Source organism: Spermophilus citellus, assembly GCF_964194105.1.
Source record: "Spermophilus citellus genome assembly, chromosome: X".
Classification (NCBI taxonomy): Eukaryota; Metazoa; Chordata; class Mammalia; order Rodentia; family Sciuridae; genus Spermophilus; species Spermophilus citellus.
This window is the reverse complement of record NC_138190.1, coordinates 5,465,016-5,492,969: the sequence shown is the minus strand read 5'-3', so window position 1 is coordinate 5,492,969 and position 27,954 is coordinate 5,465,016. Positions and strand designations below refer to the sequence as shown.

The following is a 27,954-nucleotide window of genomic DNA, read 5'->3' as shown; positions in this document are numbered from 1 at the left end:
ACTTCATCAGTCTAGGTTTAACTGTGACCAAAATGCACCAATAAAGATATTTAGGGAATCTATGTGGAAAAGTGGCATAGATACTATATTGATTAGATACTAATCAATATAGGTTTGAGTTAATATTTTTCTTTCTTTTTTCTTTTGTCGGGGTATTAGACATTGAACCCAGTGGTGCTCTACCACTAAGCTACATCCCCAGTCTTTTAAAATTTTGAGACAGGGTCTCACTAGTTGCCAAGGCTGACCTCAAACTTGCAATCCTCCTGCTTCAGCCTCCTGAGTTGCTGGAATTACAAGCATGCAGCACTATGCCTGGTTTGAGCTATGTTTTAAGAGAAGTAAAGAGCTAGGGGTGTAGCTCAGTGGTTGAGGGAACACTCAGCATGCTCGACACCCACCCAGGGTTATATCCCCATCACTGAGAGAGAGAAAGACAAAAAATATTTACTCATAATATTGCCAATAGTGTTCACAGCACATAGGTCCTCCAAAATGCAAATAAAACTCTGGATTTGATTCTATAGACAACAGAAAGATGAAGGATTGGAAAATTCTGGCCAGCAATATATATATGGCACACGAATTGTGAATGGTTTTTACCTTTTTAATAGTCAGAAAAGAAAAAAAGCAACTTATGACATGAAATATCTATTCAAAAGAAGAACAGTTTTTGTGCCATTTGAGAATTACATGAAATTCAAATTTTGGTGTCCACAAGGAAAGCTTTCAGGGCACATAGCCATGCCCACTCATGGAGGCACTGTCTGGCTGCTTTCCTGCTACAACAGCAGAGTTGACTGGCTGTAGCAGAAATTGTGTGGCCAACATAGCCTAAAATAGTTATTGTTTAGCCCTTTTCAAAAAACATTTGCCAATCATATGATTGATCCACTCAGGTTTCAAAAACAAAATAGAACCCAATTTGGTTATGAGAGAGAAGATGCTATAAATCTCCCCAAAAATTATATTGGCAATATTTTTTATTGGAGCTTTATGGTTATACATAGTAGTTGGGTTCATTATGACAAACTCATACATGCATGAAAATCAATTTCAGTTCATGATCCTTCCCTTTTCCCTCCCAATCTCCCTCCCCTCTCCCTTCTCCTTCCTTTAATCTACTAGCTTTCTTTTCACTCAGCTATTAATTTGTATTCTTATCCTTCCCTCCCCCTTTCCTTTATTTTACTCTCGCTTCTGCATGCGAAAAAAAAAAAACATTCAAACTTTAAAGAGTTTATATCACTCTTTAAAAAATACTTGAAAACATATCTAATGGTGGAAATTGTGGCTCCTCAGTTAACTGAAGGAACCTTATTCAGTACTTCTGTGAGTCTAATCTCCCAAGGGTAGATGAAGGCTTTCTGCTCTGCCAACCACCCACATATGCCTTGCCACTCAAAACCACAAATGCCCTCACTGCCCCTTCTCACCTCCTCTAGACTGAAAAGCACACCTCCGATGGGAGCACCAAAGGCCACAGACACTCCAGCAGCAGCAGCAGCTGAAAGCACCTGCAAAGCAAATCATTATAAGTATGCTCTGTGCAGGTGAGCCAAAGGCAGGGGTCAGGGAATCCAGGGCCCTGAGAAGAATCCTTCCCCACAGATGGAAGCTGAGCTGGCTCACCTCACGCCTTTTACCCTCATTTTTGCTGTACTTGGAGAACAGGCTGCTGAAGAAGTTGCCACAGCAACAAGCCACATGTACCAGTGGCCCTTCCTTCCCAAGGCTCAGGCCAGATGATACAACCAGCACCAGGGTGACTGTCTTGATTAGCAGGGTCCATTTCCCCAAGTAGCCCCTGATGATAAAGCCACTCAAAATGGTCTTTATCTGAAACAGAGGACAGAGAGCAAGGGGGATTGAAAAGCTTCCAGCCATAGGTAGAAAAAGAGCTGTAATGCATCCAAGCTAGATTCACTAAAGCACATGAAGAGAAGCTATCTTAGTTTTTGATGTGTCTTCAATTTGATATTATATTAACAAAAGTTTGAATAATGGTAGTCCCCCCACTTACCCACAGGGATATATTCCAAGACCCCCAGTGCATGTCTGAAACCTCAGATAGTACCAAGTCCTATATATACTATGTTTTTCTTTATGCATACATACCTATGATAAAGTTTAATTTATAAATTAGGCACATAAGAATTTAACAATAACTAATAATAAAATAGAACAATTATATCAATTAGAACGCATTTTCTGTTCATGTCTCCCACCCAAAAATGTAATGGCTTTTCTATTTTAACTAAGCATTCATCTACAACTTATGACCATAACTTTTGCAGTTCTACGAGCAACAGCAAAATCAGCATGAAATGTTTTTTTCCTCTTCATAATTTCATGGGCAGAAGATTCATTCTTATCATTGAGTTTAACAACCTCAGCATACAATACTTTTTCTTTCCATAAGTCAAGAATATTCACCTTTTCACTTAAAGGAATGACTTTACAACTTCTCTTTGGAATATGCAAATTGTCACCATCACTACTCTTATTCTTTGGGGCCATTATTAAATAAAATGAGAGTTACTTGAACAGAAGCACTGCAATCAATCTGATAACCAAGATAGCTATTGACTAATGCGAGGGTAGTGTACTCAGCATAGATAGACTGGATGATTTATGCTCCAGACAGAATGGAGAGGAGGATAGGAGTTTTAATAATACTATCCAGGACAGTGTACAATCTGCTCTCCAAATTTTTCCCTTCCATCAAATCCTACCCTCTTGTATTGGAAAAGACTGAATACAGGGAAATATCCTGCTCCATTTTCAGACTTGCTCCACTTTGCCAAATAATGACTTTCTTCCTATAGGCACATATGAGCCTTTGTGTAATACATTTAGAATTCAACTGGATACTAATCTTGGTGATTAACTTTGTATACTGAAGTCCACTTCCCTAAATGGTATTTTTAATTGCTTTTATTTTTTAAATACATGACAGTAGAATGCATCCCAATTCTTATTACACATATAGAACACAATTTTTCCTATCTCTGATTATATACAAAGTATATTCACACCAATTTATGTCTTCATACATGTACTTTGGATAATATTGTCCATCACATTCCATCATCATTGCTAACTCCCTGCCCCTCCCTTCCCCTCCCACCCCTCTGCCCTATCTAGAGTTCATCTATTCCTCCCATGCTCCCTTTCCCTATAACAGAGAAAACATTTGCCACTAAATGGTATTCTTTTGCATAGATAGAAGCATCACTGATAGCAAAATAACTTCTACCTCCAACCTCTCTCATACTTGGCTAAAATGGAGTGAGTGTTCACTGCTAAGGTAGCAATTTGCAAACCTCTAATCATAGATTAATTAGATAAGAATTCAGTGAAATTGCTGGTCAATTTTGTTTTCCCATTGTGTAATACATAATGGTACAATGTTATCTCTTATCAGTGTCATATACATAACTTCAAAATGCCTCCTTCTCACCATTTGACCCAGCTATTCCCCTTCTGGGTCTATTCCCTAAAGACCTAAAAAGAGCACGCTACAGGGACACTGCTACATCGATGTTCATAGCAGCACAATTCACAATAGCAAGACTGTGGAAGCAACCTAGATGCCCTTCAATAGACAAATGGATAAAAAAAAATGTGGCATTTATACACAATGGAGTATTACTCTGCATTAAAAAATGACAAAATTATAGAATTTGGAGGGAAATGGATGGCATTAGAGCAGATTATGCTAAGTGAAGCTAGCCAATCCCTAAAAAACAAATGCCAAATGTCTTCTTTGATATAAGGAGAGTAACTAAGAACAGAGTAGGGAAGAAGAGCATGAGAAGATGACTAACATTAAACAGGGATGAGAGGTGGGAGGGAAAGGGAGAGAGAAGGGAAATTGCTTGGAAATGGAAGGAGACCCTCAGGGTTATACAAAATTACATACAAGAGGAAGTGAGGGGAAAGGGAAAAATAATACAAGGGGGAGAAATGAATTACAGTAGAGGGGGTAGAGAGAGAAGAGGGGAGGGGAGGGGAGGGGAGGGGGGATAGTAGAGGATAGGAAAGGCAGCAGAATACAACAGACATGAGTATGTCAATATGTAAATCAGTGGAAGTGTAACTGATGTGACTCTGCAATCTGTATACGGGGTAAAAATGGGAGTTCATAACCCACTTGAATCAAAGTGTGAAATATGATATATCAAGAACTATGTAATGTTTTGAACAACCAATAAAAAAAAATTTAAAAAAAACAAACAAAATGCCTCCTTCTGAGCAGTGCTCTGCCATCTAAGCAATTCCTCAAATAGCTATGAAAATCCTTCTCAACCTTGATGCTCATCAGAATTACCCAGCAAGTTAGGAAATATTGAGAATTGGCTCTCACTGCAGAGATCTGCTATAGTTGATCTGGGGTGCATCCAAGTATAGAAATTTTTATAGCCTCTCCAGGTGATTCTAAAGTGCTTCATTCCTGAAAAGAGTAATACAGCTATTCCTAATTTCTTGACATTTCAGGGACAGCCCTGAAACACTCTATTTTTTCACTAGCTTTTTCTACTGAACATCAAATCAACTTTGGTGATTTTGGAAAGGTCATTGAATGAATCCTCTAATTTTAAAGGTCTGTGGACAGGACCATTTTCACCTCAGGAATTATTGATAGAGATATGTTTCTTAATTCAAGGAGAGCAAGGAGTGAGGGGAAGGGAAGGGAGAGAGCACACACTTGCACACACGCATGCACTTGTGCATTCCTAAAAACTCTGAGAGCTCCTTCCTCTAGAACTTACATGAGATCTCTGAACCATAATCAGAGAGTATTTTTTGAACTAGCCTTGAACTAATAGCAGACCAACTAGTAGTGGTTAAACTAGTATTTAACTAGTGGTAGTTGAACTGATTGAGCTTGTGCTCTGGGGAATCTGAGATTGCTTTATTTAAGGGATGTTTTATTATGCCTGCCACAATCCTGCCCTTTTGTGTTGCCTCGAATAAAATTATCTGTAATTTTTTGTCAGTTAGTTAATGTGGATTTGGACCCCAGGGTACAGTTTAAAAGCGTAATACCATTTAGAAAATTACAAGCATCGAAATTACCTGAGCCTTTGCCAGCCATGACATGTGGCGAATTAAACAGTGTATTAGGTATTTTATAATTCTCTAAAATGATTTTATAAAATTGTCATGATCAAATTAGGAACTAAAGAAGGCAAATTCATTCGCAGTAGATGCCAAAATCCAATCACTTGCTTTAATTTGAATTCATAGAGACTGAAGCAAGCAGGGCTTTAATGCAGTGGATTTGTGACTGGGTGATGTTACCCTTAAAACCAGAACCCTTTCTGATTGATCAATATTTGCACAAGTGTTCATGTTTTGTAAGGAACAGAAACATCAACTTAGAGTAAGTTCTGAGAGGGAGGATGAGCACTTTTAGAAACGTGCCTTGAGTTGGGGCATAGCTCAGTGCTAGAGCACTGCAGCCTTATGGGAGGGATTTCCAGCTTTGTAATGATAACAGTGAAAACTTTGCTACTGATGAGTCATAACCATAGTTAATTACAAAACTTCCATTGGTTCCTGATACTTGAAAAGACTGAGGTGAAAACTTTTATAAATAGAAAAATGAATCTATTACACACTTACCTATGCTTAAAAGAATGTTGATAAAAGAAGCACCCACAAACCCACTACCAAGTAGAAGAGATAAAAGAGTGAATTCCCTGTTTGCCTCCCAAATGGAACCTTCCTCCTTCCCCTCACCTTTTCTCTGCCTTTCTTTTCTCTTTTTGAGAGCAAAGTAACAGAGTAACAGGATTTATTAGAGTAATAGAAAGAAAGCAGAGCTACCAAAGAGGGAGGGGTCCCAAAAAAGGGATGCCCTCTCTTCCTTTCTTGACCACATTAGCACATATGTTGTTTCAATTTGACTGTTTGTGGACTTTATATGACTACAATCATATTTTACATATTCTTCTGAAAATTACTTTCTTCACATGACCTCATATTTTTGTCAATGTTTCCTGTACTTTTGTCACATAAGAAACTTAAATGCTCAACTCAGTATTTGACTCCTTTTGAGTTCAGCTATCTCCGATAATGATGCCCACTTTAGAGAAGAAAAAGTCACAGAACCCTCAAAGACAGAGCTCACGTTTGAGCTTTCTCTCTCCATGAGATCACCAGCTGAGCCACACATCTCTGATCCTTAGAGGGGGAGGAGCCTGCCCTTGGTGTCTTATGTTGCTGCTTTAGATTTTCCAATTCCCCACTGACCATCTCCTTATTTTGGAAAGGCCTGAGTCAAAACACTGACTGGTGGGCAGTGGGTTCATAAAATGGGATGCCAATGATGATCTGTCCTTTTTATTGTCCAGGGTGCCTTAGGCTTTGGGCACCACATAAAATACAGTCACTTTTATATAACACCTGATTTAAAAATGCAAATTGGTCCCAATGCTATTCATATATTAGAGAGAAACTTGAGCATAAAGTTTGTGCCTGTTGATACACAATTTCCTCCAGAAAAAAAATATGAGGTGAATGCAGAAAACTGCACCCAATTGAACAGAGCCATGTAGAAAAACACAAATTGCACATATTTCACACATGTACCAGTCCATGTGCTAGCCATGACTGTCGATACCTGACATCACAACTTCCCCTCTGATTTCAGATCACCCTCAGTTATGGTTTGGATCTGGAATGTCCCCCAAAGGCTAACTGTTCTAAGTTTGGTCCCCAATTTAGCAATGTTCAGAGGCAGGGGTCTTTGGGAAGTGATTGGATCATAAGGCTTCTAACCTTATCAATGGATTAATCCATTAGCAGATTGATAGCTGAATGGTAGGTGGTAGAAACTGTAGGAGGTAGGACCTACTTGGAGGGAATGGATCCATGAAAGCAAACCCTTGAGGACTATATCTTGTCCCCAGCTTCTTTCTTTCTCTTTGATTCCCTGCTGCCATGAGCTGAGCAGCTTCTCTGCCATGCCCTTCTGCCATAATGCACTGTCTCACCACAGGCCCAAAGGAACAGAGTCAGCTTACCACACACTGAAACTTCTGAAACTATGAACCAAAATAAATATTTACTCCTTTAAGTGGTTTTCCTCAAGTCACAGTGATGAAAAGCTGACTAACATACCCTCCTTCCACCCCTTCATAGGAACTCATATGCTGCATCCCTTCTGATACTCACTTCCATAAACACACATCAAGTTTTTTTCAAGAGTGAAACACAATCGATCAACAAATATATGAAACAATATTCAACATCTCTAGCAATTAGAGAAATGCAAATCAAAACTACTCTAAGATTTCATCTTACTCCAGTCAGAATGGCAATCAAGAATACAAACAACAATAGTGTTGGCAAGGATGTGGGGAAAAGGTACTCTCATACATTGCTGGTGGGACTGCAAATTGGTACATCCACTATGGAAAGCAGTATGGAGATTCCTCAGAAAACTTGAAATGGAACCACCATTTGTCCCAGCTATTCCACTCCTTTGTCTGTATCCAAATGACTTAAAATCAGCATTCTACAGTGACACAGCCACATCAATGTTTATAGCAGCTCAATTCACAATAGCTAAGCCATGGAACCAAACTAGGTACTCTTCAACAGATGAATGGATAAGGAAAACATGGCATATATACACAATGGAATATTACTCAGCCTTAAAGAAGAATGAAATTATGGCATTTGCAAGTAAATGGATGGAGCTGGTGCTGAGCAAAATAAGCCAATCTGAAAAAAACAAAAGCCGAATGTTTTCTCTGATAAGTGGATGCTGATCCATAATGCAGCTGGTAGGGAAGAATGGAGAACTTTGGATTGGGCAGAGGGGAGTGAGGGGAGGGGAGGGAGGATGGGGGTAGGAAGGATGGTGGAATGAGACCGACATTATTATCCTATGTACATGTATGATTGCATGACCATTGTGACTCTGCATCATGTACAGCCAATGGAAGAAGTTGTGCTCCATTTGTGTACAATGTGTCAAAATGTATTCTGCTGTCATGTATAACTAATTACAACAAATAAAAAAATAAGTGACATATGTATTGTAGAATTTACATATTTTTTAGCCATTTGACATGTGTACCACTGCATTACTACTATTTTTATTTGGGTCCTAATTTTTAAATCTGTGTCACTGGGGAAGTTTTTTTTAATGCTGTTATTTTAATAATGTCCTTCATGATACAAATTTGTTAAATTCTTTTTCCTAATTGCTACGCATTGCTCTGTGAGCTTTACACACATTATCTCATTTAAAACTCAAAATGGACCCAAAAAGTAGAGTGGAAAAGTCTAATGGTTGTCTTCCACTGGGGAAGTTTTTGAGTGTTGTGCCCTTCTAGCCCATTTTCCCCATAAACCCATGGTTTCTACTGTGCCATTCTGCACAGCAGTAATTTTTCAGAGTACATATGTCTCATTATAGCAGAATTGGCTGCACTGAGGAAACAGGATGGTAATACAGCTTGTTTTTTGGTTCCTGAAGCAATATGTTAAAATAAGCCATCAAAATTCAGTGTGGTATATTGACTGTTTCTTCTCTTTTCTGAAATAATACCATGTTGAATTTTTCCTGTGACCATCTTTTAATCACTCCATCTCTTTCTGTAAACTAGCTGGATAATAGTCAGTATGGGAAGGCACCCAGAAGGGTATAGATCCATTGCCACGACTAGCCCATAACTCCATCTCTAAACTCACTATCTCCACTGCCTGTGGGCATTGCTGAAGTGCCAAGCCAAAGGAGAACTGAATTGCATTGATTAAATGAAAATATAAGAACTTCAAACATTATTTCTGGCTAAAATTTTCATTGTCTGGGCTTTTTCGGGAATCAGCTCAGTTATCATTATTCTGCCCAGTCAATCCTCCTAGCTTTCAAGTTCAGTCTCAGGTATTCTCGTTGATGGATGAGGTCACTTCCCTCCTACCCTGGTCACATAAAAGCGCTGAAAACTATTTACAAGAACTCTAAGTTCACAGGGCTACATTCCTAGTGCATGCACTAAAAGAAGAATTAATTTTTTCAAGATTGCTATTACCTTGTCACCAGAAGAGCAAAATGTGGCAAAGGAGTTTGATGTTCAGTAAATGTTCTCAGCAATGATCCTCCAGTATTGTCTGTTTTCACATTACATCATAAATGCACTTATGAGTTATTACAGTGCCACATTTATGTAGATGGTTAATGAACTCTGATCTCACATGCTACAAAAGTTCAGTCTGCTTTATAAAGATAGGCATTTAATCATCTAAGACACAACAGAGCAAAAATCCTGAAGATAGAGTATTAATCCTGAAGTCAAATTTCTGAGTTCAACTCACAACTTACCAGCTTAGTGACCTTGGGCATGTTACTTAACCTGTCTAGCCTTTAGTTTCATTGACTGTTAAATGAAGACTGATAGTACTTACCTCATAGGCTTTGTGTTGACAGATGCTAGATACTTGAAACTGTGCTTGGCACTACAGTGCTACACAATTATTTGCTACTCTTATTATTGGTACAAAAGAAATCCAACCACAACTCACCTCTGGTATACCAGAACCACAGGCATATGGCGCAAATACACGCACCAGAGAGACTGCCAAAAATGCAAACAGCAATGCCCACAGGATGTACATTAAGTAGTTCAAAATGTAAGCGCTGGCACCCTAAACAACAGACACAAAACAAGAAAGAAAACATGAGCCACAGCAGACCTGAGCAACTACTCAACCCCACACCCTCCATCTTGAGATGGGACTGAACTGGTTTGCCCTGTCCCACATAAACAAAGGGGCCAGTGTTGGATTTGTCATTTTTTGCTATTGCTACAGTCACTACACACAAACAGCACCCAGTGTTCCTCCAGGAGTTGTTTACACCTACCTTCCACTGGGTGAAATCTTTGCAGTAATGGAAACCACGAATGCTGCTGAGTTGTAATTACCACTTGCACTAGAGTTAATAAAAGGTGTGACACAGAAAACTCTGCCTCCAAGACTTGGGAAGATTTGTTTTGTCTTGTCTGTGGTGGGTTGGCCTCTCCTAGCTTTCATTACAGCCACACCCATACCGCAGCAAGACACTGCATTGCCAATGAGTAAGCTTCAGAACTGTGTTTTGGAAGACTGCTCCTCTAAGTATGGTTCATGGACCAGCAGCATCAGCATCACCTGGGAGCTTATTAGAGCGGCCCCACCCCAGAGCTGCTGAATCAGACACTATGGACTGGAACCCAGCTCTGTGTGGTTTAACAAGTTCTCTGGGCGATTCTCATGCACACGAACATTTGAGAGGCACAATTTGAGTGGAAATGCTTGATCATCTCCTTCAGAATAATTCACTGAGCCATTTACTCCAAATTATCTGATGTGTGGAGAATGGTTTCTCAACCAAAAACACAGTCTGGGGTCTTTGGGTCAAGGACCTGATCTGCTGAGTGGAGATCTCATTTTTTTAGACCTCAGCTTCTATTACCATCTAGATTACTCAAGTGAGGGGAAAGGAAAGAGAGATCACCTACAAGTTTGGCCACGGCCACAGCCACATGTGTGCCTATTAAAAGCAACAACATGTTCCTGGAAGCTGCACTGCAAGCACATATATTCACACCCTATGTGGTAAGCAATCAGACTGAGGAATACCTTTCACCCACTTAAATATGGACTTTTGGGGGAAGCTAAAAATAACTTCTCACTCTTGCAAACAGTAATTCTTTGAATCAAAGTATAAATCTGAAAATCAGTTGAAAAGATCGACAGCCATATTTCCCCTCAAATGTATACTGTGACTATGAGAGAAGAAATAAAATATGGAAGCCAGCCAATCCTGCCTGCCCACTACCACCAAACCAGGTAGAGAATTTCTTTTTGGAAGTAATGGAGAGCATTGAGAATGTGTGAGATTTCAAGATCCCTGTCTACTTATGAGATGTGAAAGAATAAATTTTCAATTCCTCTGAGACAGAGGTTTAGCAAAATGGCAAAGTGCATTCCAAATGGCTTCAGCTGTGGTAAGTGAGTCAGACAAGAACAAAAAAGTAGGGAAGGAAGGAGATGTACGAATACAATACATATATCTTCCAAGCATAGTTCTACCTTGAAGAGTCCTCCCAATACCACTAACGTGAAGCTTGGCCACCAAGTGTCGTCACCTGGCTTTCTGATTCATCAATGACCCCTATTCATTGTGGTAACCACTGAATTTAGTAAGAAGTTAACCCTTTCCAGAGCTAGGATTTTTATAAAGATCTGAGGCCATAATTGCCAAGAAGATAAGCACTGGATATGTGCATCACCACAACATTCTCTATGCCTAGACATTTTCTTCATAGAAGGTCCAGAAACATCCTCTGTAATGCAGTCATAAAATGCAATGGGGGATGATAACTGAAATGACAATGAGATACCACTTCCCACTCACTAGGCTAGGAATAATAAAAAAAATATTAGCAAGTGTTGGCAAGAAGGTAGACAAATTGGAACCCTCATATACTGCTGGTGGGAATGTAAAATGATGCAGCCACTTTGGAAAACATTCTGGAAGTTCCGCAAAAGATTCAACATAGAGTTCCCATCTGACCCAGAAGTTCCACTCACACCCAAGAGAAATAAAATGTATGTCCATGCAAAAATTTGCATACAGATGTTCATAACAGCATCATTCAGAGTAGCCAAGAAAGTGGAAGCAACTCATGTTCATCAACTGATGAATTGATAAATAAAAAGTAGTCTATCCATACAATGAAATATTGTCCAGTCATGAAAAGGAAGTACTGGTTCATGCTACAACATGGAGGAGTCTGGAAATCATTATTCTCAAGGGACACAAAGGGCACGTTATACGTGATTCCACTTATGTGAAATGTATAGAAGAGGCAAATCTATAGACAGCTAGTAGATTAGTGGTTGCCTCAGACTGGCAGGTTGGGGGAACATGGGAGTGACTACTCATGGGTACAGGGTTTTGAGGGAAGAGGTAATGAAAATGTTCTAAAATTTGATTATGGTGATAGTTACACAATTCTGTGAATATACTAAAGGTCATTGTACATTTTAAATGGAAGAACCATATGAACTGTAAAATATCTCATTAAAGCTGTTATTTTTTTAAAATGTAACATCTTTTCTCCTTTATTAGAAGGCATGAAAATCAGCACTAGTTCTTTAGCATGATCAAAAACCACCCTTGGTAAGAAAAAGGCAGACAAAAGGCTTTTACATACATAAATAGATACACACACAAACACACACACACACACACACACACACACACACACACCATGTACATAAAACAGTAGAAGTATTTTCTTCCAAGTGAAGTTTCAGAAGTAGCATTAGAGCTAGAAGAAAACAAGCCATCCTAGAATTACACCAGGGACATCTTAAAACTGAAAGCAAGCAAGCACAGTGGCTATGCCTATAACCCCAGAAACTTGGAAAGATGAGACAGGAGGATAGCAAATTCAAGGCCAGCCTGGGAAGCTTTGCAAGAAACTACCCCAAAATAAAATAAAAAGGGCTGGAGTGTAGCTCAATGGTAGAATGCTTGCTTAGCATGCACTGGGCCCTGGGTCCCATTCCCAGCACTGTGGAAAAAATAAGGGAAAAGAAGGTAGAAAGCATGCGCATTCACGTATCACAGACTGGTGGGGATTCCCAGCAAGGCCCCTGCACAGACACCCACCTCTGACTGATTCACCAACAACTCTGACCACTTCTGCCACAGGGGGCACTTGTCCCTGTCCTCAAAAGTAGTTTCATTGGATGTCCAGCAGCACTGCTCATGGCTGTACCAGAAGGCAGACAGGCAGACTCCTTCCTTCAGGTCCGTCATCCAGTCGACTGCAAGATCGATGACCCCAGCCAAAGTGCCTAGAAGAAGCAGCACAGCTATTTAAAGGAGTTGCTCCACAGGGCAAGGAGACCATGCAACAGGCAGCAACCAAGAACATGGCAGCCACAAAGGCCCAGGCACCAGAGAGAACGTGAGCATATTATAGGGCCGCCACTGGCATTGACATAGGAAACCTCTTTCATTAACCAGCAAGTCACCTGAACACCTGTGGTGTGGGCAAGGCAGTTCCCCCACTCAATGGGAGATACAGAGGACTTACTGGCTTACACCAGGTAGGTTACACTCTTATCTCACATTACCAGGGTCAAGGGGCTTTGGGGATTCATCCCTTTCCAAATTTTCAAATAGGGAATATTCTCCATAAAAGATAAAACCCTCTCGGTGGCTGCTGGGGCAGGACCTTGCAATCACACACAGTAACAATTTCTCACAGAAGCATGCTAATTCAGAAAAACTGGAGGCACAGCAACAATGCCAGCCTCACACCCTAAAATGAGTAAGGCTTTGCCACCAAATACAAACTGCACTCGAGAAAACCATATTTATTAGAAGTTTCTGGACTTTTAAAATTATGGATAAGGGATTGTGGGTCTATATAAATCAAAACTTATTTTAAAGGCTGTTGGAAGTGGGATAAAATAGAATGTGCAGTTGAGTGGCCCACAAAAGGCTGCCTCGGGTCTCTTTCCAGAATCACCCATTCTAGTCTATTATAAAAGCAGTGCATGTTTTCAGGCTTCTTAATACTTCGAACTTTAACTAGATCCTTATTACAGAATTGGTTCCACATCACTGCCAAAGGCATCCACACCAGCACTCCCCTCCTCCAACACTGGAAGCTGCCTGACTCAGTTCTAGGACCCTTCCCTGCTTAGGCCCTGGATCTCCTTCATCCTCACTTCTTAACACCTCCCCTTTCCCCTGCATTTCACCCCTCCCTTTCTGATGGCTCCTTCTCATCAGCATTTAAGCTATAAAAAACAAAGCAAGCCCTTCCTGGTCCCACTTTCCCATCCAGCCATCATCCTATCTCGTTCCTTCTTTTCTCAGTCTCATTTCCCCTCAGCCTATTTCATTCCCTCCATCTACCAGGAGAATCCTATGCAGCTAATGGCAAAGGCCTGTGCTCGTCTTTATCTTCTAGAAAATAATCTACAAACTACAACCCCCACAGGCTGGATCTGGCCCACTGACTGTTTTTGCAAATAAAATTTTATTGCAACACAGCCATACCATACAATTACGTACTGACTGTGGCTGCTTTCAGGCTACAGTGGCAGAATTGAATTGCTGAGGCAGGAACTGTATGGCCCACAAAGCTGAAAATATTTACTCACTGGCCTTTTAAAGAAAAAGTATGCTAAACCCAGGTTCAGACCTCTCAGCATCATTTGACATGCTAACACCCCATTCTTCTAGAAATGCCTCTTTCCTTGGCTCCCACAATATTGAACTCTCCTGGTTTCCTCCTAGTTATCTTTTTTTCTCTACCTCCCCTGATCTTTCCTACTCCTCTAAGCAACTTCTAAAAGGTTCATTTCCTCAAAACTTGACTCTAAACATTTCTCTTTTTATACTGAGCTCTCAACCTTGGCAACCTTATTCACATCCTTCCATTTGCTACTGATCTACAATAACTACACAACCCAGCTGCCAGTCTCCAATGCACACAGCAGACATCACCAATCAATTGTGACACGCTCCACTGGATTCACCTTCACAACCCTTTTGACATGCCCATGGCAGACACCACTAATTAATCATGACCCACTCTATGGACTCATCCTCACAGAGCCTCAGGAATCAAAACCAATGAATAGGAATCATCAAAGGACAAGAGTATAATTGCCTTTTGGGTCTATTGGCTATCTCTGCTCCAACTCACTGCTTCTAATGCTGAAATCAAGGAACTTTTCCCCAGCCTCAGCTCTGTTCCCAGCTGGGAGGAGATCCCTCCACCCAGGGACTTGTGCCAACTAGAAACCTAAATAAACATCCCCTTTCCAGGCAATCATCACATCCTCACAATTCCTCCTCTGAAATCTCTCTTAAATTGTTCCATTTCCCTCCTTCTCCGCCACTTCTGCAGCCATTCAGACCAACATTCTGGAATCATTTCTGGCTGGGTTGTACAAGGGTTTGCTCTCTGGTCTCCCTACTCCAGCCTTGCTCCCCTCCAATAGGTTCCCCACACTGTGGTCAGACAGGCTTTCAAAAACTCCAATCTAATCCATGCCACCACACTTCTCACATAGAGGAAACCCTGCCATAGTTTCCCATCATTCTTGGGAGAACACCTAAATCCTCAACAGATCTCAGAACCTGTCAGCTGGCCACTCATCTCTCCAGCTTCATCTTTTTCTAGCACTAACCCCCTATGACCTGCCCACTTAATGTTCCTGAACCATGCCAGGCTGTCCTCTCTGCACCACCTCAGCAAGCACTGCAATCCCCCTGACCAAGCAATCTCCTACTTATTTTCCAGATGCCAGAATTTATATCACTTCCTCACAGAACTCTTCCCTGATTTCCTAAGTCTGGGTTAGGTATACTTCCCAAGTACTGCTGTGGCAGTCTGTCCTTCCCCCATCACCATATTTCTCACATCCTGATATCATGATTAGCTAGGGGTGTGTGTGTGTGTGTGTGTGTGTGTGTGTGTGTGCGCACACACGTGTTTGTACTTCCACTAGTTTATAAGTGGTGGAGGAAAAGGTTTCGCTGTATAGTTTTTGTGTCACAGGGTAAGTCAGGTCAGTCATCCAGACCCTCTATCTACTTCAAGTGGGCACAGACCCTATCTGCCCTATACATGGTTATATCTGTCAGGTGCACAGTTGGAGCTATATATTCATGCTAAATGAATGAGTGTGATGTGTAAATGAATGGAAAACATTTTTTTAAATCCTCAGATCCATTCATTCACTTAAAAGAGTGTTTATTGATCATCTGCTTACTATGTGCCAGTCACTAGCCCATGCATTGTGGATACAGCAGCAAACAAAACAGAGCCAAGTCCCTGTCTTCGTGGAATTGCACCTTGTAGAGGGAAAAAGACACTAGGCAAAACACGTACATCAGGGGCTCCATTAGAGGACAATAAATGCACCTGGTATGAGTGGCTCCCAGCAATTTGGGAGGCTGAGGCAAAAGGATCCTAAGTTCAAGGCCAGCCTGAGCAATTTAGCAAGATCCTGCCTTAAAATGAAAAATAAAAAGTGTAGAGATGTAACTCAGTGGTAGAGCACTGGCCTAGCATGTGTAAGGCCCTGGATTCAGGTGGGGGAAAAGTGATAAGTACTAGAGAGAAAATATAACACCCTAAAATGGTGTAGCCACCTCAGGAAACAATCAGGCTGTTGCACATAATATTAAACACAGAGTTACCATTTGACTAAGCAATTCCATTCCTAGGGATATGCTCAAGAGAAATGAAAACATTCATCTACACAAAGACTGGTATACAAATATTCATATCAATGTTCAAAATAGCCAGAAAGCAGAAATAATGCAATTATTCATCAGTGGATGAAAGGTAAACAAAATGTGGTCTATCCATACAATGGAATAAATATTTGGAGATAAAAAGGAATGAAGTACTGATACATGTTATGACATGGATTAACCTTTAAAGATTATGCTGTGTGAAAGAAGTTAATCACAAAAGACCACATTGTGTGATTCCATTTATATGAAATTTTCAGAATAGGCAAATATATAGAGACAGAAAGAAGATTAGAGGTGACCCAGGGATGAGAGGGGAGGCTGGCACTTGATAGTTAAAGGGTCTTTTAGGGGCAATAAAATCATTTTAAAATTGCTCATAGTGGTGGTTACACAACTCTGTGAATACACTAAAACCAAAATTCTACACATAAATGGGTTAACTGTATGGTATGTGAATTGTATTTCAATAGAGTAGTTACATACATACATATAGCAAGTAAGGGGGATAGGATAGGCTCAAAGAAGGAAGGATGTGATTTTTAAAGAGATCAGAAAAAGTTTCAAATGGAAAATATTTGAACAAAGGTGTAAAGAAGGCGAGGGAAGGGTACTTCAGAGATGCAGAGTCAAAATTCAATGATCAGCCCAAATTGCATCACTTTTCATTCATTTATAATCACATTATTCCACACCCAATCTTTCTTGCCCGTCCTGGTTCTGACTGTGCTCTGGTCGATCCTTAGCTTTGTTGCATGATACAACAGCGACACCCAGTGGTGTCTTCTGACAAATGCTCTGCAGAGGAGATACAGCTGCACTTCCCCATCATGGGAGTCCAAATAAAATGGTCAGGGTGCCTGTGAGGGGAGGACTGGCCAGGCACTGCGATGCCTGAGTCCTCTCCACCAATAGAACAGTAGGGAAAAGGCACAGCTCACTATATTTCCCCTCGATGTGCATCCAAATCAAAAGAACATTTAAGCCACCTTTGTTCTCCATATCCTCCCATTCCTGCCCTCCTATATTCATCTGCTGGTTTGCTCATGGGATCTGCTTCCTCTGTGGCTCTCATCCCTGGCTTCACATCAGAATCATGGAAGAAAAAGGATGGAGTCTGTACTTAATGCCAGAAAGTCCTCTCCGGAGAGGCTGTTTAATTGAAGCCCAGGCAGCAGTATATATCTTTTAAATTCCCCAGATGATTCCTCCTAAAAGAACTGATGGAAATTAGATCACAAGTGAAGCCAGCTGGTCAAAATCAGATACATTAAAGATATCCCAATGGGGTCCCTAGATTAGTCAATAAATCTAAGCTGTGCCATTTACTTCGGCAAGATGCCAGAATATCGATACTGAGTCCTTCATTTCCCCTATTAATTTCTCCTTCCTAGGAGCCAAGAGTAATGATACACTGCAAGGTTTTATGAATTTCTTCTACATAAAGGCATCAAAATTCACAACAAACTCCCACTCTGCCCACTTTCAAAGGTCTTTATAGAAGCAGTCAGGTAAAATTGGTAGCAGAACACTATGTCCCCAAGACCAATTCCCTTTCTTGGTGGCTGTAATCATCATACACTGGAAAACACCACCCGGGGGAAGAAGGATGGAACTGAAGAGATGGATAGACAGCCACTGTAGCTAGTAGGAAAGCAAGCTACCCTCCCTACCTCAGACATTTCTTCTAGGCTCTTTGTGGAACATGGAGGCAGCCCAAGCAGACAGACCTCTTGCCTAGCAACCATGCCCTGCCTACAATTACCTTTGGCATAAATGAAAGATTCCCCAGCAATCAAAATCCTATGTAATCACAAAATTATATCTGTGCCCTGTTAGTGTTCTTTCTTAGAGAACTTACTATATTCTGCCTGTATTATAGTCAATTTTAAAATCTTAATTATTAAGTTGCTATATGTAGAGGATTTTTATTAAGGGGCTTTCTATATGTTGGGCTCATTTTTAAAAAATTCTTAGACATTAACCTTCACAGCCTCTTAAAGGAAAATAAGTTTCAGGCAACAATTTTCATGGAGAACTGGTACATTTGGTTTGAAAAGGACATGTTTTCCCTCCAAATAGTCATCCATTTACTTTGAAACATCTACTGCTCACAAACATGGCACTGGGATTACAAAAATGAGGGACGCACTATCTCTGAGAGTCAGAACAATGTAGGGGATGGAGGTACACTGCCTGGGCCCACCTCAGATATTGTAGGTATCTAGCATTATTTTGAATGCAGTAGGACATTTACAGTTCATTTCAGGGTTTACCAGTAGTAGTAAAAGCCAGTCTCCTATGGTGTTTGGTGACTAGAGATAAAAATATTTCCATATTTTGCTGCTTCTACATAACCAAGTATAACAGATGTGAACTATATACTTTCAGCAAACTATAGTGTGTTAATCACCCACTGCTCTGTGTGGGAAGGCCGTATCAATGCTAAAATCACACCTCTCCAGAAGCTATGTCTTGGGTTTGATGATAGATTTTAAGCTAAATATATGGTCATGTACTTAGCTCTTAGATATTTCAAGTAATAAATCCCTTGTGTTGGGGGTAAAAGAGAAACACTCCATACTCCAAATATCTTCCCAAAGAGTTGGTGTTTAGAGTTTCAGCATCTCCAGCTTTCCCTGGGAGTCCTGCATACCCTTCCACGTACCTGCCAACAGACCAATGAGCAGCATCACCACCCATCCTGACCATGCATCCAGCAAACTCTTGATGAACTCCCATATGGACTCCTTGCTTTTACTCGTTATCTAGAAACAAAGCAGACACAGCAGTTGATTGGAACACATTTTCTAATTCATGCTTCTTCCCTAAAATGGTTTCCTTGGGAAACAGAGTGATTGAGAAAATGAATGTAATTAAGCAACTAAATTCCCAGTTACATTATTCTTTCAGTAATGTACCACAGTGATCAAATGGGCTTTCTAATTCACAAAGCTATAAAGATGCCATAATAGTCTCCAAAGAATTGGAAGACCAAAAAATTCACTTAATTAAAAAACATACTAAATATTATTTGCTCTTTGATTATTTAAAATCCATTCTGAAGGGAGACATTGATTCAGAGTCACCAGTTTGAATGTGAGTTACTACTCTAACTTATGTTTTAAGGTCTGTTCATTAAAAAGTCTATTAAATAGGCTTCATTTCGTACTTTTGTTTTCAAGGTTAAATTTTAATGGCTAGAACTTTGAATCAGGTAGTGTTGATCACAGTCGCCACAGCAGATAGATACATCTCTGCATATGGTAAGAACACCCCCTTTCCTCCTGTATTAAGAGAATCCTATATTCCTCTGAGATCATCATCCTCCTCACAAACCTTCAGATCAGTGGTCAGCAAACATTTTCTATAAAGGGTCAGAGAGTAAATATTTTGGTCTCTGCAGGTCAAATGGTATCTGTTGTATCTACCCAATTTTGCCACCATAGCACAAAAGTGGCCACAGATAATATATAAATGAGTTCCAATAAAACTTTATTTATAAAACAAGGTGCCAGCTGGCTTTGGCATGAGAGCCATAGTTTAATAACTCTTGCTCTAGGGTGAAGACTGCCCCATTGCCATGTTTTTCCATGTTGGAACATAGAGGCTGCATCATTTTTGTGCCTAAACAAGATTATGTTACATATTCCCTACATATCTCTCTTTCTCCTCTGAGCACTCGCCACATCATTTGTTCCTCATCCCCCTCTGAAGCTGCTCTCCCTGAGGTCACTGATGGCTCCTATGTTGCTGGTACACACCTAATTTACATCTCTGAGCAGGGGACCTTGTGAGCAGCCTCTTCCTCTTACTTGGGACCACTCTTGGCTGGTTCCCCTCCTTTTCTTCTACCCACTTCTTCTAAGCATCTGTCTCTGGTTCCCCACCTACCACCCCCACATCTACTATATCTTGACATTCCCAGGGTCCCAACTGCCTCTTTACTCTCTATGTACCTTGGCTACCTTGACCATTTCTAAAGCTTCAGCATCCACTTACATGCCAAGGGCCTTCATTTTCTTTCCAGAGCCCTTGAACTGTAGAATTCTATTTCCTGACCCCCCGACCCACCTGCAGGCCAGCCAGGCAGCTCAGACTCAAAGCATAAAAAGCAGAACTCCGGCATCCCTCTGCTATTCACCCTCCCCTTCCCTTCTTCTCTTCATCAAAGGCACCACTGCACCTGTCTGGCCACAGCCAGGTGTTCATTGATGCCACTCTGCTCCTGACCCCAATACCTCCTGTAAAAGTCTGTCCATGTCTCCTCAGAATGTCTCTTGCCCATGATCTCCTTTCCTCCATTAGCACTCCACTGCTTTGAGTTAGAAGTCCTTCTTTCTCCTAAGCTAACTTCAGAGTGTCCTGCTTCTCTTATTGTAATGCATCTTTATTGTATTCTGTGGCCATCAACAAAAAATACAAACCCCTCTCCATGGCCCACTTGGTCATTCCCAACATGGCCCCATTGCCCACATTTCCAGACTCATCCCTGGTCCTCCCCTTCCATAAATCCTTCACCAGACTCTAGCATCTTCCTCAGTTGCCCAAATGGGCCATGTTGTTTCATGCCTTGGCAACTTATTTTTTAAAAAGTTCACTAGTGATGTTTAGAATCCTCTCCCCTCTCTCTAACTAGCAAACTCTTAGCCATCCTTCAGGATCCAACCGATATGCCACCCTCTCTGAAAAACCCTTCGCTAACCATCCCTCCTAAACGATCCCTTGGATACATAAATGAACTGTGGTCCATTCCAATATATACTGATAGCCAACTGGATGCCAGGCACCATGATAATGTGTTTTCACACACACACACAATTTCATTTAATCTTTAGGTATAATTACCTCCATTCTCATGAATAAGAAAATTGGGCCAAGGAATGGCACCCCCAAAGTTACCCAGCCTAGAGGTGGCAAGGGAAGGATGTGTCCTAAATTTATGTGGTTCCAGAGTCCCCTCCTTGCTTCCACACCACATTCCCTCAGTATGACATAGCCTCCCACCCAAAGCACCTGCTATTATAATTCCCTTTTTAAATCTCTGACTTTCCCATTAGCTTTTTTCTTCTTTCAAACCTAACCTGCGACCTAAGCCCCAGTTCCATAACTTGCATATGAAACATGGCACAGTCATTGCAGAGATCCCCTTTGGCATGGCCCTTACAAATGCCACCTACCTTTCTGTGTCTGTCAGTGTCCCGTGACTTCTCCCTCAGCCAGTCAATGGTGTGGAAGTCCTCATAAGTCCCCACATCAGGGAATGGCTCATCAAGGAAATCCATCAGGTTTCCAGAGCCACTCATCACTCCTGCATGGACCATGCTAAGTTACACCTATGAGAGAAAACTGGCCATTAAAAACATAAGCAGGACTTCTACTTGGTCACTGCAGAAGAAGAATCATGGGCTTTGTTTTCTCATATAAGAAAATATTATTTCAGGATAGGCATTGCTGCTGTCATGGAATATGAACACAGCTGATTCTCATTGTTCATCACAGTTAAGTTCTATAGTCACCTCAAAGCCTGAATTAAGAGATACTGAATCACTGCTCCTAGGAGAATTCTGGGAGAGGTTCCTGAGAGTCTCTTCTTGCCTGAGCCTCACTTCCTACACATCTCTTCCCTCTCTGAGCACTCTCCATATCATTCCTCATCATCCCCCAAAGCTGCCTTCCCTGGATCAATACATAACCTTGTTTTACGTGGGTTTCTGTTTAATATGTATTGTTGATTAACATTGAACTCACAACCAATAGCACTATCACTCATGCCTGAAAAAGTTTCTCTAACATATATTTTCTACACAAGACACATCAGAATCTTCTCACAATTAGAAATGCTAGATGGCACTCCAGTAATGTACTTCAGGGCCATTTTAAACATCAAAATTACCAAAAAAAGCAGAGAAATGTGGAAAATGTGATAATAAACAGAACACTAAAAGTATGAGGGTAGAATCAGAAAGGCAAAGGGTCATCTTCTCTGACCTCAACTGATAGCATGTGCTTTTGGCAACTCAAGCCTTTTGCCACTCTGCATATGCCTGTCTATGAATGACCTTTAAAGCAATGCAAGTATTGACTTTGGGGTGCTATATTTTGGATCTTAAATGTCCTCTAAAAGCTTATATGTTGTAGGTTTGGTCCCCAAGGTGGTGCTTTTTGGGTCCTGGTAGAATCCTTGGGGCTGGGGTTGTGGCTGAGTGGTAGAGTATTTGCCTAGCATGTGTGAGGCCCTGGGTTCGAGTCTCAGCACCACATATAAATAAAATAAAGGTCCATTTACAACTAAAATAAATATATATTTTTAAAAGGGGGGGCTAGGGATATAGGTCACTCACATGCAAAAGGCCCTGGGTTCAATCCCCAGCACCATAAAATAAAAAGAGGTGGGGCCTCGTGGGAGATCCTTAGGACACTGGGGGTATGGCTCCTTTCTCCAGCCCCCCTGTCCTGGCCATGAAGTGAGCAAGAAGTGAGTGGCTTTGTTCCACCACACAATCCCTCCATGATGTGCTGCCTCACCACAAGCCCAAAGCAAGGGGACCAATTGATTATGGACTAGAACTCCAGAACTGTAAACCAAAATAAATCTTTTCTACTTTAAAGTGGATTATCTCAAGTGTTTTGTTATAGTGACAGAAAACTGACTAACACAGGGGCTACAAATAAATTTTAGCAAATAGGCAAAGTTGCAAATAAGGAGTCTGCAATTGAGGATCGACTACACATATTTATGGAAAATCTCAAGTGAAGCAAAAGGAAGGTCACAAAAGGTGAGGGATAAAGAGGCCCAAAATTGCAACCAAACAGATAACTGGTTTCCCTGAGAGATAAAGGAGGCCTCTGAGGTAGTAGTCCACGTAGTTTCATCATTGACATTCCAAATGTACAGTAACAGCAGAGTGAAAATACTGATGAGAATTTAATTCATTGGTAGGAGCCAAAGCAATCTGCAAATAGCAGCAACCCTCTGCACTAGGGGAGCCAATATGGAGATGGATAAGAATGGCAGGAGAACCTGCCAGGAGCCATGCAGAGCTGTGGGCACACTGTCCTGGGCAAGGAGCTCCAGTGCAGATGCTCATTTTAAATTTTTCTTAAGATACAGTTAAAATGGCTCCTGCTGCTAGGACAGAAGGAAAGTTGAAGTCCTCTTCCTTTTCTAAGATAACAATTCCATTCCCACATTTGGGCTCCTATGGTCCAGAAAACAATCAGGAATGAACCAACACATCTTCCCTGTTCCACTGCCATCAGAGCCTGCTTTACAGATCACATAGGAGCTCATCTAAGATATAAAAAATGCTTTGCAGCAGGACTGATGATCACCCCAGTTAGCAGAAGAAATAATACACTGTTACAGACACAAGAGCTTGGAATATGCACTAAATAAAAAATGACTTTGGCATAGAGTATGGAAATTTGAATTGTAAGACAAGGACCACAAAAGTGCTGGAATGGCTGGTTAAAAACTTGAAGGTGGTCATAAGAATAGTTGACTGCACACTTCTCCCATTGCTTTATGTATTTATGTATCTGGAGGACTCAACCACCACCTGATAAAACTGCATTTTAATCAAATTGAAAAGTCACTATGGGCAAAGTAGGGTAATCAACTTACAAGCAATAAAGTGGAAACAGTGATTGATTTATTGACCATATGTGCAACTCAGCTACTTTAAAACTCTCAAAGTTTGAGATCTGAGCTGTGTCAAGTTGAAACTACACCCATTGATGAGGGCCCAGGGAAGAATCATATTGCATAAGTCAGTAGCAACCAATAACATAACCAATAAGATAAGGGAAGAAATAAAATTAGAAAGCAGAGATTTCATTCTGATTTCTACAGAAACAAGATGGTCATAATCTCCTATTATATGTGGTAAAGAAAATTTCTAATGGGAAAAATAAGATGATGGACAGAGCCCTGGTCAGAAAAGCTCAGAGCATAGAAAAGAATTGCAGAGACTTGAACCTTCTGTTAAAAGGGAGTTGATACTACCTGAAACTAAACCAAATCTCCAGACAAGCAACAACTCCAGACAATAATGCTTGAAATGGAAAGTCATTCTGGAGAACGAATACATCCTTAAACTTTGATGGAGCATGTCATGGGCATGATAATAGGCACAAAATTGGTAGAGGAAAATAAACATGATCTAATCTTCAGCGTCTCTATGCTTCAGGGGAAGGAGCAAAGGAGGTAAGGAGGAGCTAGGGGCATCATAACAACCGATAAGAGAATTTTCTTGGGCTCCAAGGAAGAGGAAAAGGAAGACAAGTCAAGTTATCTGTGGCAATGCAGACCAACTCCAGGGGAAAAGGGTCATAATAGCAACAAATGACAAAGCCACCAGCAGGGAAGGATTGAACAGAATTTGCCCTAATCCATGCTAGTGTTATCCTGCCTAACAAGATAAAATCTCTCCTACATAACTGTTATTTACCTACAAAGGGACTTTGGGAGGCCTGCAAGACACCTAGTCTTTTATTTCATCCCTTGAAGCAAGAAAGTATCCGCCAGTTTGGTCTCAACATGAAGACCTCAAGATGCCAGATCAAAGTCTTCAACAGCAAGTGATAACAACAGAATCTGGCCAGTAAAATTCACTCCACCAAGGCCCAACAAAAAGAAGCATGTGTTAACTGTGATAGCATCTACAATATATTTATGACTTTGATGTTGAAAGCAACTCTGAATGTATTGGCTCAACCTCAGAACAGGGATCTGTATCATTTCAGGGAAACCTGGACTTTGTATAGTTGACTGTTGGCAATAATGTAATGGGTTCTAGAAGATGAAAAAAAGCAGGAAATCGCCCAGATCAAGATCAAGCAGGACAGATTCTAAGTATAATCAAGGCTTGACTAAATATAGAACCCACTACCTCAGGCTACTCATAGTTCTCAGCATGTCTCACCAAATATCAGGCAGAAACCCATCCCTTTGAATGTGCTGTTCTCTCCACTTTGAACAGTTTTTCTCTCCTTTGTCTGGAAAGCTCCCATTCACCCTCCAGAACTCTGTTCTGTTCATCCCCATCTATGCAACTAGCATTAATTTTCCCAGAAATTGTTGAAGGAACGTTCCTTGGCCTCCTCAAAGAGTCTTTCACAGAAGTCCCAATTACATCATGGCAACAAATACCTTCCCACTCCAGGGAGACCCTCTGTAGTCATCAACAACTGCATACCTGCTGCATCTCCATTGCCAGGCCCAGCACAGAGTTCATGTTCAATAACATATCTTGAGTTCATTTAAATGTGTGTGTATTTCTGAATCACTGGGGTGACAGAGGCAAGGCCCCATTACAGAAGTTTTGTAGATTCCATTTATGCACTCACCAAAAATGCCTAAGATCTAATTTCATCACAAATAGGATAAAAGACTCAGGAGAGAGAGAAAAGAAACACATGTGAGAAGAGGCAGGTGTCCATCGGTGGATGAATGGATAAAGAAAATGTGTTATATATACATAATGGAGTTCACTTAGCCATAAAGAATGAAATTATGTCATTTACAGGTAAACAGATAGAACTCAAAAGTATTATGTTAAGTGAAATAAGCCAAACTCAGAAAGTCAAGAGTAATGTGTTTTCTTTCATGTGTGGAAGATAAGGAAAAGAAAGGTGGTGGTGAGGATCTCAGGAAAATTGAAGGAAGCTCAATAGAGTAGAGGAAAGAGACCAGTGGGGAGGGAGGAGAAGAGGGAAAGGGGAAATACTAGGGAATGATATTGACCAAATTATATTGTTATATCATGTGCATATATGAATGTGTAGCAACAATTCCCATTATTATATATAATTATATTGCACTAATAAAAATATGAAAAAAGACCAGGGTTAGAACCTTGACCTGCTGCTACTATGTAAAGAGCAGGACACAGGGAGGAAGGTGCACCCTGCATGGCAGCCTAGGAGTCTGCTGGGCAGGTTTTTTTCTCTCAGCCTGAATCAGCAGGACTAAGAGCAATCTCTCTGTCCTTTTTCCCTTACACTATCACTGTGCCTCTCACTGTTGTATATAACCATAAAAGTTTTTTTTAAAAAAAAAGCCCTATCAATAATCTATTGCAGATCCCCCAACCCAACAACTTAGAAATAATCATCTCTTTATATTGCCTTGGTTTGACTGGGCTCTGCTAGATGGTTATCACCTGGGGTCTCTCTTAAGGCTGTCGCCAGACAGGGTTGGAGTCATCTGAAGACCTGTTTACTCACACCTCTGTGTCTGGTCTGTAAGATTCAACAGTTGGGGATTAGAGCAACTGGGGCTTCCTGGGCATCTCTCTCTCCATGTGGGACCTCCATGTGTCCACCTCAGCATGGTGGTACTAGATGGCATGGCTTCTCACTTGCAGGCTCTGGTCTCCAAAGTAATTGTGTCCAGACATAGATGAGGCAGAAGCTGTATGGTACCACCTGGCCTAGCCACAGAAGTCAGGCAATTGCCCTTCTTCCACATGCCATCCATTGAGGAAAATACAAAAGCCCACCCAGGTCCAAGTAGAGAGAAAATAAACACTACCTCTGGGTGGGGAAATGGAAAGGCTCTGGAGGAGCAGCCAGGAACCAGACATTCTGTTGTGGCTATTTTTGAAAAATTAAACTGACCACCCAACTTATAAAAACTCTTCACAAATACAGAAAAGTATCCAGAAGAAAACAATGATTATCTGTCAACATACCCTAGAGAGTGAATCACTATAACATATTACTATATTTTTCATAGATGCATTTTAAAATAAATGGGCAGTGTGATATAGCTATTTCTTTATTGTTGTGCTTTTTCCCTCTATATTTTGAGCATTTTTCATGAGAGGCAGCACTGCATAGAGGCTAGAAACAGACTCTGACATAGCACTTCCTAGCTCCAACTTTCATCTGTGCCACTACCTAGCTGTGTGATTTGGGGCAAGTTGCTGAACGTTACCATGCTTCAGCCTCCCCATCTATGAAAAGGGGATAGTAGCGGCACCTGCCTTAGGTGTTGTTACAAAGCTGAATGAGCTGACATTTGTAAAGCACATTGTACCCAGTGTAGTTAATGCTCTGTTTAAGTGTTCACCTAAAATCAAAGGTGTTTCATGAAAACACACTTTCATTATGCCCTGCATATTGCCTCATTTCCAAAGTTTATATAATCACTCCTCTGGAGTCTGCAGCTAACAGGGGGCACCTGATGAACTCCAATTCTTCTACAAGCAGTTAAGGTAATCACCAAAGCCATTAAATCATGACTCTATGCCTAATACTTTAAAAATCTTTTTCCTAAAACTTTACCAAGTATTTTCATTTATTAGAGGCCATTTCCTTTCAAATCTAATATAACTCTATTCAAAGTGGCAAGATCACTTAAGGAGGGATTTACACAAATCCCTAGTCTGACTGTGTGACCTCCGACGACCCTCCCTGGCCCTCAGCACATCTCCTCTCTCAACTCAGAGCCCTGGAGTGGGCTGTTTCTCAGGTGCTCCCCACCTCCTCCCTAACACAGGAAACAGAGATTAAAAGTTAATACCTGCTCCTTTTACCAGCTTTGGGACAATCAAACCTGTTTTTCTTTCATCAAAACTATTTGTCTCTGCCACAGATAATGTTTAGGCCTGTGGAACTTTCCAGAAATCTCAGAGTCATCTCATTGCCAG

At 40.9% G+C, this 27,954-nt stretch overlaps 1 protein-coding gene across 4 annotated transcripts in view; it reads right to left on the bottom strand.

The window, feature by feature from the left end:
• The window catches only part of CLCN4 (chloride voltage-gated channel 4), a 70,325-nt gene that overhangs the window by 22,983 nt on the left and 19,388 nt on the right, over positions 1-27,954 (bottom strand). For all 4 annotated transcript variants that reach the window (XR_014019981.1, XM_081277059.1, XM_081277058.1 and 1 more), the window contains 6 exons: positions 21,478-21,633; positions 18,966-19,065; positions 12,683-12,870; positions 9,544-9,666; positions 1,633-1,839; positions 1,437-1,517 (listed from right to left, as the gene is read on the bottom strand). Coding sequence is in view for 3 of the 4 variants with exons in the window: in XM_081277059.1 (XP_081133185.1) it covers positions 1,437-1,517; positions 1,633-1,839; positions 9,544-9,666; positions 12,683-12,870; positions 18,966-19,065; positions 21,478-21,621 (843 nt within the window). In the remaining variant the exon portion in view is untranslated. The remainder of the gene's footprint in view (positions 1-1,436; positions 1,518-1,632; positions 1,840-9,543; positions 9,667-12,682; positions 12,871-18,965; positions 19,066-21,477; positions 21,634-27,954) is intronic.